The sequence below is a fragment of the Taudactylus pleione genome, unplaced genomic scaffold, assembly GCF_031769625.1.
Source record: "Taudactylus pleione unplaced genomic scaffold, aTauple2 ptg000258l, whole genome shotgun sequence".
Taxonomy (NCBI): domain Eukaryota; kingdom Metazoa; phylum Chordata; class Amphibia; order Anura; family Myobatrachidae; genus Taudactylus; species Taudactylus pleione.
The window spans coordinates 3,220,609-3,233,201 of record NW_028284660.1 but is presented as its reverse complement, the minus strand read 5'-3'; the positions used below and the strand labels follow the sequence as shown (position 1 = coordinate 3,233,201).

Here is a 12,593-nt window from a genome sequence, read left to right as displayed (position 1 = left end):
GCTGAGGAAGAAGGTACAGAGCGTCGATGGAGAGGCTCCTCAGATCGGAGTACCAAGGATGTCTGGGCTACGCTGAAGCCACCAGCACGAGCGTGCCACTGTCCTGCTTGAATTTCCGCAGGACCCGAGGTAGCAGGGATATCGGAGGAAACAGATACGCCAGGTGAAACGTCCATTTCACCGACAGCGCGTCTACCAGACACGCGCCTGCATCTCTTGTCCTTAACCCATAAACGGGCAACTTGTGATTATGACGGGAGGCCATCAAGTCCAGCACCGGCAGTCCCCATCTGTCCACGAGCACCTGAAACACCTCTGGGTGAAGCGACCATTCCCCAGGATGCACGTCGTGACGGCTGATGAAGTCCGCCTCCCAATTGAGGACTTCGGGGATGAAGACCACCGAGATTGCTGGAATGTGGCACTCCGCCCAAGCAAGGATGCGAGACACCTCCGACATCGCAGCCCGACTGCGAGTTCCTCCCTGGTGGTTGATGTACGCCACCGTGGTGGCGTTGTCGGACTGAGCTTGAACCGCCCTTCCTTGAAGAGCAGTGTCGGACGACTGCAGGGCCCTGTACACCGCCAGCAGTTCCAGGATGTTGATGGGGAGAAGAGCTTCTTCTGCAGTCCAACATCCCTGAAGTGACAACGAGCCTGTCACTGCCCCCAACCCCGGAGACTGGCATCTGTTGTGAGCAGGACCCAGTTCGGGATCCAAAAGGGGCGCCCCTCGACCAGATGAGCTGTCTGAAGCCACCAAGCCAAAGACTGCCAAACCTCCGGGGACAACACCAGCATCTGAGAGCGGATCCTGTGAGGTAACCCGTTCCATTCTGATAGAATCGGCCCCTGCAGGGACCGTGAATGGAACTGGTCAAATTCCACCATGTCGAATGCTGACACCATGGACCCCAGAACTCTCATTGCCGAATGGACCGACAGGCGGCAACTGCTCAGGCAACTGTGTATCCGCAGCTGTAGGGAGGAGACCTTCTCCGGAGTCAGGAAGATCCTTTGCTGACGAGAATCTAGTAGGGCTCCCAAATGAACCATCCACTGTGATGGAATCAGGGAGGACTTTCTCCAATTTATCAACCACCCGTGTGCGCTTGCAGACAAGCGATCAGCAGGTGGAGATGTTGAAGCAGTACCTCCGGAGAGTAGCTGCAATCTGAATCTGCAAAGCCTTGGTTTTGTCCTGAGAAGGACTCGTGCAGAAAAACTGGTGGGGCGGTCTGTGCCGAAAAGACAGGGCGTACCCCTGGGAGAGCACTTCTCGAACCCAGGCATCCGTGGTGGTATTGTGCCAGCACTGGGCAAACTGAAGAAGTCAGCCTCCTACTCTGGGGTCCCCCAGAGGGAGGCCTGTCCCATCAGGCAGAAGTCTTATCTTCCTGCTTGGAAGAAGGGCGCCTGGCACTCCAGGACTTAGAGGCGGTCTTGCTGACCTTTAGCCTTGTCCTGAACCCAAAAGGAACGAAAAGCGGAGCTCCGCACCTTAGCAGGTGCTGAAGCTGAAGGGCAGAAGGCTGATTTGGATTAAGCCAGGGTATCTACTATCTTGTCCAAGTCCGGACCAAATAGTAATTCTCCATTAAAGGGTAAGGCCTCCAGGCCTTTCTTTGAATCATCGTCTGCTCTCCAAGACCTCAACCACAAGGACCGGCGAGCAGACACTGCTGCCGCCGAAATCCTAGAAGTCAGCAGACTAGTATCTAAAGATGCTTCTCCAATGTAGGAAGCAGCATCTCTCATCTGTACTAACAATGCTCTCTGGACATCCGGAGCATCGTCTGGAAAGGTATCCTCTAATGCATTGGCCCAACCCTCAATGGCCTTTGCCACCCAGGAGATGGCCATGGACGGCCGGGCTACTGCCCCTGAGAGAGAGTAAATGGACTTTAGGCAAGTCTCAACCTTCCTGTCTGTGGGATCCTTCAGCGAGGATATAGACGGTAATGGCAGCGTAGCGCTCCTGATTAAGCGAGTGACATGGGAATCCACTGCCGGTGGGGTTTCCAATTTTTTTACAGTGCGCCTCAGGAAATCGATAATTAGACGCCAACCACTTCTGTGGCTGGAATCTCTTACTGGGTGCCTGCCAAGCCACCGCCATATGATCCGTCAATTGATCAGACAGGGTAAACACCGCAGAAGTCACATTAGCCTTTTTAAAAGTAGGGTACTGGTGTCTCATCCTCTATTTGAAGAATGGCTCACACCGCCCTAACCAGAGCCCGCACATTGATGGAGGACTTAGTATCCACCTCCTGGACCGAGAACATCCGAGTCGGTGTCATCATGCACCTCCTCATCATCTGAGGACACCTCGGTGTCCGTGAAATGCGTGGCTTGTGCCATTATAGTGCGTTTAGACTTCCTTGAAGGGATGTCACTCTGCAGCATCGACTGAAAAGCCGAAGACATGGCCGCCAAACTCTGGACCGAGTTGGAGAGCACATCCACCCATGGAGGGGAAGCCGTCCCAGGGGCCTGAAAAGGCACCACAGACTGCTGCGTCACAGGGGTAGACTGTATATACATAGGTAACCCCGCATAATGACCAACAGGCTGAGGCCCAGGGGGACTCTGCAATCATTGCGGGACACCCAGGGAATGGGGGATGGTAGGGTGGGGCAACGCCCTGGTAGGGATAGCAGTCGGGACCAACAGACTGGGTCAGCAATACACACCAGCCCTTGAGAAAACATCGCCCATGGTGGTTCCTGCGACATAGGGGGTTTTGAGGGGCCAGGTACCAACTGGCACTGTCCGCACAGGCCATCCTGTGATAAATCCTCCCTATCCACTCCCACAGAACAGTGTCTGCAGGAGCCCAACACTGGAGCCACGGAGTGCTCAATCTCCTCCTCAGACATGACAAAATATATTGTAGAAATATATATATCTGGCAATAGAGAAGAATAGTGCCACACCAGTGCACTCACCTGTGTGCCTAACAGCCCACAATATGGCACTGTGTCGCGCACAACTGCATGTGACTGACCACACCAATACTTGATTTATATAGGTGAGGTTTGTAGAAAAACGCTCTTCCCCCACACACCTGTAGGGCCTTATAGGAGAAGTAAAGGGATAGATATAAGCTGACAGTAAGTGGGATAAGCACAGACAGGCAGCACTAGCAAAAGTCACATACCATGCAGGAAGATAATACTCACTGCACCTTTCACTACACTCAACCACCCAGATTCAGTGTCTGGGAGGGCTATAGCGCTGTGTACACTGTCCTTTAGCGAGGGAGAGGTACACAAGGGCACCGGTCCGCATGCTCCCTGAGAGATCAGCGCTGCCACCTAGAGAAAATGACCACCAGAGACCTCAGAGGAGTGGCCGGGAAATCTGCAGCTCAGGGACACCAGACTGCGTGCTGAAAGGCGCGCTAAGCTGAGGGGAGGAGCCGCTAAACAGGGAAGGCTTCCTCCCCTGGCTAGCTATTAACCCCAGGGTTGCCGGCTTCCCACTTGCCGCGTATTTTACCCTCGTGGTCTAGTGGTCTCACGGGGTATGCCTCCGAGGAGGAGCCCGCCGCCACCGCTAGCACCCCAGGTCTGTCCCTCAGAACCGGGGGCATCTGACTGCATTTAGAGGAACCCGCGAGCCGCCGCTAATCAGCGACTCGCGGCTTACCTTATTCTCCCCGGTGTCTCCGGCAGCAGTCCAGGGAAAGCCCCAGAGCCCTGCTAGTACAGGCTCTGGGGTCCCGCCGCGATCCCCAGATAGGCACTGGCATTGTGGCGCCAGCGGGGAGTAGGAGCGGCAGCTTGGACGTCTGTATAGACAGTCCGTCGCTGCCGCTCTACAGAGCCTAGTAAAATATAAATTGGCTCTAAAAATAAAAAGCTTTTGGGGCTGCTCCTGCAGCCACACTGCGCAAAGGGGACCCGACTCCGGCCGGGCACCAACTAAAACTGAGGTGCCTGTGGCTCAGGTGCGGGGTATAGAGGAGGATGGACCCAAGTGCATCCTGGGAGCAGCTAAAGCTTTAACTGCGTGGTGCCCGTGGATCCAGATGCAACTATACCCCAAGGTCAACCCTGTGGACAAAAGACCCTTAGATAAAACACCCGTCTCAGCGGTAGATAATGGTATGAAGACATTAAATATCACTGTTTATTTTTGTTTTTTGTTCCGGTTTGTGGGAACCTCCCCTTCTGACTGGCTTTTTAGGTCTTTGCATCTGCTCCTGGTTATGGAACATCCTAAAAAAAAGGTTTAGGTCGAGACTGATCTGAATCACTGGCTGATGTATTGATATCAGAAAAAGATTTATCCACTCTATTTCTCCTAAACCTATTACCTCCTCTCCAATCTGGCCTCGAGTCTCCCCTCTGTAGCCAACCATAAATACGCGACTCCTTATCCTGTTTTACTCTTTTAAATTACTTTCCTTTGAAAAAGGAAAATATAAGTATGAAAGAAGCTCAAGGTGCTCTCAAGTTTGGACAACCAGTCCACTGCGGTATCAGATTTAAGTATATCAATACCGGTGCTTTCACAAACTACAATTTCATTATCAAGTAATGACAAATCAGTTGAAACGAGCATTTATTCAAGATTTGGCACCATTGTTTGCAAAAGCCAGAATTTGATCTACCAAATGTTGGCTGATTCCTGAGGCAGAAACCCCTCAGGATGACTTTTTCCTTATAGTATTGGGATAATGTAGGCCCGTGGAGGTTCAATTCCACATTGCATTTTTTTAATTTCAATAAATCAGAATACACTTCAGACGGGCTGTCCACATCAAAGGCTATTAAGTTGGTGTCAGGAAACAAGATTCTTGTAATGTCCTGGTTATCAAATCTCTTGACATCAGTCAGGTTATCAACATGCATTGTAGCTGTATCCATGTTACAATGGGTATAAATGTGCAGTACTCAAACAAAAAAGAGAGATTAAAAACTCTAAAAATTGTTTAAAAAGGTAAGGGTGCAGACTGGCATATTAAATGTTGCATATACTACAAATCCCAGTCGCACTCCACAATCATAGTCTAAAAATCAGAGTGCTTGGCACATAAAGGTATTAGCAACAATGTAAAGAAAGATCCAGCATATCCACTTTAAATGCAAATACAAAAAATTTATTTATAGAATCAGCAGTAACACAAATGCTTATGTTCACCACAAACAAAATAGTGGTAATGATGGTAAAAAACCATACTTGAAATAGCCAGGGTGGTCATATAAACTTGCCAAATAGTCATAATACGTGGGAATATATGGTCAGTTGTCTGTCCGACAGCTGTTTTGGCGCAACACAAACTCCTTGGCAATCTCACTCATCTGTATAGAAGCGCGCACCCACGGCCGTCCACATCTGACCCGGTTCCTAACTTGTGTCACTAGAAGGGCTCTGATGATGCCCGACTGTAGGTCTGACCGTGGACTTCCAGTTGCGTTGCGTTCCAATGAATGGAACGCAGGCCACTTCCAGTCCTGGTGTTTAATCTTTTTACGTGAATCGCTGTGAATACTTTCCGGATGCACTTTATTGGACTAGTAACCTGCCACCTTAACCTGTATCTTAAGCATGTAATCTGAAGCAAGGAGTTAGAACCAGAGGTTGAACTGGATTTGGACTTCTGACTACTTTCTAACCCAAAATTAAACAATTTTGCATATGCTGCAGCTCATGATTGCTATTATACTACCTTCAATTCAACTGGGTTTGGGGGCAGTCTCATGCTGCAGCCAAATCACACTCAACAAACTGCTGGATGCGACAAGACCAGACACTTGAGCAAGGAAGACGTTAGGTGCAGTCATGTTACTTGTTGCAGTTTACACCATTATTTTTACATTTGTGATTAAAATTAACATAGTTTTTAACTTATAATGCGGACACTATTCTTTTAATACTGCCTTTTATATGTTTGTGTTCATCTTCTCATTCATTGTTATCATTTTTTTTCTCTCCGTCTGGATGTTATACTTCTGCTACTTGCACACCCTGCCAGATGTAATCTACACAGTGCGCTCCAGATAGCTGCCATGGATGGTTTTTACTTGGGCAGGATGAACAAACATGTGGATCTATTTATTCAGTGTGTATTATATTACAATCGTTTCAGTCACCCGTACATGTCATGCCCAAACTGCATTACTGTTTGCTGTATTTGCTATTCCCTGTTTTCTACCATGTACTTACGCCCCTCTCTGTATGCTATGATAGTGTGCTATTCCTCCACTGAGGTGTATCCCCAATGGGTAGGATGTACGTCATGTGGATCTATTCATACTGGGTATATCATACTGCCACACACGTCAGTTTTCCCATTAATGCCTTGGGTCCTTGTCAGTGGTGTATCTATAATGGGTGCAGTGTGTGCGGGGCACACGGGCCCCCAGGTCCAGGGGGTCCCTGCACCGCACCCATTTTATTTTAGACCTACCTGTCCGTGGTCCCGCGTCGGGTGTCTGCGCTGCTCAGAACACCGGAAAATGGCCGCCGCGGCCATATTTCCGGTGTTCTGCGCATGCGCAGTAGACTCCGGGCACTAGTGTGTGCCCGGTGCCTACTGCGCATGCACAGAACGCCGGAAAATGGCCGCCGCGGCCATTTTCCGGCATTCTGCGCATGCGCAGTAGACTCCGGTGGCTGGCTAGCCGCGTCAGTCGGCTGCCAGCCACCGGAGAGAGGAGGGGGCCCCGCATGGGGAGTGCACACGGGCCCCCTCCTCTCTTAAGATGCCCCTGGTCCTAGTACGGCTAATCTCCCACAGTGTAACCTTCATAGTGCACCCAACATGGCTGCCTCACCTGGTACACTCTTGGATGGGATGAAAAATACATGGACCTGGTAATAATGGCGGGATCCTACTCTTAGCGTTAGGACGCTGCAACCACCCATTTTGTGTCATTTCTTCTAGGCATAACCTATTCCACCCAGGGTAATCCTACATAGTGAGCCCAAGATGGCTGCCTCACCTTTTGTTGGTGGATTATATAACCCATGGAAGTTATTTCCCAAAATGTCTGCACCAACCCTGCAATATGCCTATTGTGCCCTCTAGGTTTTGGTATTTTTATTATCTCCGTGTGGTTTTCTATTTTCTGCAACACCAAATCCTTGTACAATGTTTTCTTTTTTTTTTAATTCAAACTCTTTTTATTGATTTTAGAAGAATACAAACATATTCAGAAGGGAAGACATACATAAGGAACATATATGAAATAAACCGTATGCAGTGTTCCAAAAAGGAACTACACCAACACCTCCCCTTGCTTTCCGATGTCTGTAAAGCGCCTTTGAGTACTTCCGGAGAAAAGCGCTATAGATAAATAATTGTTTTGTTGTGCAATTGCTCCCCCCACACATCATGCAGGGAGAGAAAGGACTGACTGCTGCAGCAGCCTCGCTCCCTAGCCCAGCACACAGCAGCTCAAAGCATTTCACCGACCACCAAATCATGCATGCGCAGTAAATGAAAAGACAAGCAAATGCATGTTCAGCTGAGCAGGGGATGCTGTGGAACAGGTACTGTAAGTATATTGCTTTTGCATGATTTTTTTTAATCAATCAAGGGCCATAAGGAGAGAGGTGCCATCGCACGGGGAAGGATGCCATGGGGGTGGTACAAGCCGTACTCACCCTATACTGCAACCAGTGCTCTGCTCATGCTCACGGCTCCCACATTATGGGGTCTATTTACTAAGCAGTGTTAGGAGACAGAGCGAAAAGTGATAAGGTGCCAGCCAATCAGCACCCAAGTGTCATATTTCAAACACAGCCTGTGAGATGGCAGTTAGGAGCTGATTGGCTGGCACCTTATCACTTTTCACTCTGTCTCCTAACACTGCTTAGTAACTAGACCCCTATGTCTTTTCCCAGAGTGCCGTGAGATATGTTCTGACACTCGGAGCTTCTCCAGGTTAGTGCGCTGGAGAAGGCGTTCCTGCCCACTAACCCTCTGAGGCGCCCAGTTATGACGGCTTGAGCACTGCTCAGGGGGCGGGTGCAGCGGCACCCTGTCACGGGGCTGATATCAAAACTTTGGGTCTTGAAAAATGACCCAAAAACAAACAAATAAACACAATGTACCGTTAGATGAACATTGATCTTTCAGGGGTCCTTGGAGCGATGCCCGCCGGACTTACACTGGGTACACACTACACGATTTCTTGGCAGATAAGGTGAATTGGAGCAACATATTGTCCGGATCTAGTGTATGCACTATGCGCGGCGACATCGGGGTCGTTCTGTTGGCCGTGCACATGGAGCAACCCAGCTGCCAATGCCAGGAGGGTGACTGGTGCAGGTGAACACTATATTGGGCGGTCAGACACCAGATGGTGATGTGTGTACGGGCCACCTGATATATCGTGCCGTCGTACCATCAGGTGCCGCATTGGCAGGTCGGGTAATGTGTACCCGGCTTTAGGGGAGACTGTCACTCTGCAAGGAGCCAGGCACTAACCTAATACACAATGCATGATGTCCCCTGAGCTGCTGGGAATACAGGACTGCAATACATCGGTCACTATTACATAGGACACTTCATTTACCTCTCACCTGTCGGAATGACAGTAGGTGTCACCCTGAGCAGCAGCCTATTCTAACACCACAGAAATGTTACCTGTAACCTGGCTGCTAGTGTGTGACTGGGAAAAGCTCCACTAACACAGGGAACTCTGCTGGTAGACGAGCCGTTCCGGCATGTTCCGGTTTTTTTTACCTATGGCAAGACCTGCACCCACACCAGGAAATAATCATATACATTATTCCCCGTTTTGCTTTCTTTTCTTTCTTATATACGGGAAGCACTTAGCAGTAGCTGCCACGTCAGGTGCTGAGAGATCGAAACTTATTAAATCAAGGCAGTGACTGACCTCTGGCTGGCACAACCCCCCGCCCCTCCCGTGGGCGGCAGCGGAGCCCCAACCCCAATATGGTGGAGGCGCCAGTTTAGAATTATCTAACAGGACCGACTGACACACACGGCTGGCTGGTGTGACTGAGCCCCGGGGCTACAGAGGTGCGAATATGGAGATGCAGCCGGTCGCAGGTCAGTGTTGCGAGTCTCTGCACTGGTGGGAAATATATATCATTATCACCGGCATGTAATGTCCCCGCTGCCGGCTCCCTGACTAGATATAAAACTTCCTCCACTTCCATTCCAAGGGGGAAATTCAATTGCAGACACCGATAATATGTGGTTCAGGTTCCGGATCAGCACATCGCGCCTCCCGGCTTCGCAAGGTTCCCCCGCACTGGCCGCAGCCCCATATAGGTGTAAAGGGAAACCTTGTGACGTCAGCGCTACCACAAATGGTGTACAAGTGCACTGCCTGGCAGCGCAAAAATAAAACGTAACAGTGTACAAAGTAATGATGAATAATGTAAAGGTTTGTATAAGAAAATGAAAGCAGATAAGGCATATACAAGGTTTTGACAAGTCCAAAGAAATGTCCAAAGCCCGCTGAACAAACTTATCAGATGCAGTACATTAGTATGTACTAAAACATGAAGTGAGCATCTAACGGAGAAAGTGTAACCAGAAGCACTATCCTGCCAACAATTAAGTAGTAACCAGAAAAGGCGGCCAGGTGGTTGATTCAAAGGTGTCATGAAGCTGGGAACAAATGGCAAGGGGTAAACTATCTATGGAATCTCTCCCAAATTAAAATAACAATAATCATAATACAGAGCTTTTTTTCTTTTTGGATTAAGATGTTTTCCTTTATGTACATAGGCTTTTAGGTATAATGTAACAATACCAAGTTACTATAATTTCAGTGTTGTCATTATGTTGAGCACAATGGCCAACAGAACTCTTATGGCTCTATTATAAGTGGGTAGTAATTATACTCCACATGTTTCTCTTAAAAAAGAAATCCAGTATAATTAAACTCAATGTTGTTAATATAAAACACCAGGGTTGTTCCCTCTATGGAAGTGTCTATAGTTAGTGTTGTCAACAGTATTATGAAATACTTGGGGAATTTTCTCTTGAGTGTCTTTACTGAGTTAATTATTAAAGGAAGAAGGTAAAAGCCAGAAATCATAGTAAATGTATTGAAAAAGCTGGAAATCTATAGTAAATGTATTGAAAAAGCCAGAAATCATATTAGGTTACGTTTTTGCACCCTTCACTTGAATGTGTCACTTTTCTTCGCTATCGCATATGCGGGTTTTCGGGCAATTCTATTACAAAAGACGGGATGCGGCAATTGACTTAAAAGAAAAAAAAAAATACGGCAAAAAGTGTGCCTGAAAACTGGGAAATGTGCCTGTACCCCCCCAAAAAAGGTAAACTAACATTGGGTAAAAGTTTAGTTCTTAAATTGTGTCAAATGGCTGTTATTTATTCATTTTTCTTTAACAGTGGAAAAATAATGGAAAGCAAGGTTTTGGGGTAAAATAAATGCTGCAGTTAAATTAGGGGTACATAAAACTGGGTGCTAGTATATTTTTTGTCATTTTAGGGTACAAAAAGTTAAAAATACCCCTGCTGCAGCCATCTGCAATCCCCAAAACACTTTTCCCATCCATACAGCCCCCAAAATACCTACCACACTACTTAAAACCCATTTTCTAACACTTGTTTTACATTTTGACCCGCAAAAGTAAATGTCATTATTATGAGAAATTAAGTCAATTTAAAAAATATTTTGCTTAACCACTTAACTGACAAATTGATTTTCCAATAACTGCTCCGAAATGTTTTTTTTTTTTATGAATGAATTAGGTCAAGAACATCTTTTTAAAACTATTCAAATGCAAAAAAAAATTTTTAAACGCCATATAAATACATTTTTTTTAGGGTATACTGTAGTGATGGCCATTGACAGTTGTACCATCGATGGCCGATGGGTTCAATCATCGATAGAAACAATCGATTGTTTAAGACTGCAGCTGTCGATGTTTCCTTAATATTGGTCGGGGGCTGCATATACACACACACATACACAATATGTGTGTATGTATGTGTATATATAATATATATATATATAACACGTTTATGTCTTGCACTCCAGAATATTGCACTTATAAGTGTGTGCTGCTGGTCTCATTTGTAAATATATATATATATATATATATATATATATATATCTCTCTATATATATATATATATATATCTCTATCCTTTCCCTTTCCTTTCCCTTACCTCCCCCTGGGAACACAGCAGCTGCCGCCGGGCCAGGAGAAGGTGGACACCCAGCAGCTGCTGACGAGATGGGAGGAAAAGATAAGAACACAGCAGCAGCCGTCGCCGTGCCGGAAGGAGGGGGTGGAGAGTGGACTGGCTCGGGGACGGCAGCGCTGGAGAAGAGAGTGGGCCGGCCCGGGGGCACTGCAGCGCCGGGAGAAAGGGGTGGAGGGAACGCCAGTGTAGGCAGCCACTGCAGCGCTAGGAGAAGAGGGTGGGCCGGCCTGGGGACACTCCAGCATCGGGAGAAGGGGACCCAGCCATGCCGGCAGTAGACAAAGTGGCGCCGGCTGCCCGATCACTGCCAGCCACAGTGATGGGGATACACTGGATCCTGTAGCCACACAAGGAGGGGGGTGCTGCCGGATGCCCGATCACTGTGGCCAGCAGTGATTAGGACACACTGGAGGGGCAGCCACGGGTGCAGAGGGACCAGAAGGTCCCTCTGATGTAGGCGGCAGCAGGAATATTAGCTTCCCGCAGCCGCCCAGTGACCATTTCTGACTGGTCGTATCATGTATAACCATGTCAGGTAAAGCCCAGTATGGTATGGTCGTATCTGATATGACTGTGCCAGGCAAGTGGTTAATTAGTCATTAAGGGGGGTCCAAAGGGTTCCGAACCAAGCCCACACATTTTTATCCCAAAATAGGGGTTTTGTAAATGTTTTCACCTGCTCTGAGATGGTGAAAACTATTTTCTGCTTTTAGCTGCGCAAAATTTGCATGTATGAAAAGTGGCAGCTACTAGGTTAGCACCATACACATTTTTGGTGAAAAGGTTGCACAAGTATAAACTTTTCGACAAACCGCAGCTTTTCACAGTTAATTGGATATGGCCCTTAATGATTTCCAGATTTTTTCAATAGACTTTATATGGTTTCCGGCTTTTTCAATGCATTTAATAAGATTTCCGGCTTTTTCAATACATGTACTATGGTTTCCGGCTTTTTCAATGCATTTAATAAGATTTCTACTTCAGGGTCCATAGGGTATCCACAGGATACCTTGGGGTATAGGTGTGACATCAGTCGCAGGGCACCAAAGAGTTAAGCTTTCAGCCTCCCAGGATGCACTAGGTCCCCCTCCTATACCCCGCCCCCGGGCCAAGGCACCTCAGTTTAGTTTGGTGCCCGGCCGGAGTCGGGTGCACCTTTTGGAGTGGGGGCTAGAAGAGCCCCTGAAGCTTATTCTTCATGCAGCTGTGGCTGCACAACTGGATGTACAGCATGGACAGTCAGTCCTGACGTCCATGCTGTCTTCCCTACACCCCGCCGGTACCAGAACGCCGGTACTGATCTAGCGGTGACCCCAGATGCTCCGGACCATGGCCGGATTCAAGGGGGACAGAGGTAAGCAGCGGGGTCCCGCGGTGGGTCCCCGCTGATCACATGGTCCTAAGTCCCCAGGCAGGG

General features: G+C 48.1%; 1 protein-coding gene across 2 annotated transcripts in view; it reads left to right on the top strand.

Annotated features, from left to right (window-relative positions):
* Window positions 1–8,873: 8,873 nt before the first annotated feature.
* Window positions 8,874–12,593, top strand: part of LOC148514814 (uncharacterized) — a 77,460-nt gene continuing 73,740 nt past the window's right edge. For both annotated transcript variants that reach the window (XM_088480943.1, XM_088480942.1), the window contains exon 1: window positions 8,874–9,034. In XM_088480943.1, the coding sequence (XP_088337069.1) occupies window positions 9,013–9,034 (22 nt within the window). In that variant the 5' untranslated portion in view covers window positions 8,874–9,012. The remainder of the gene's footprint in view (window positions 9,035–12,593) is intronic.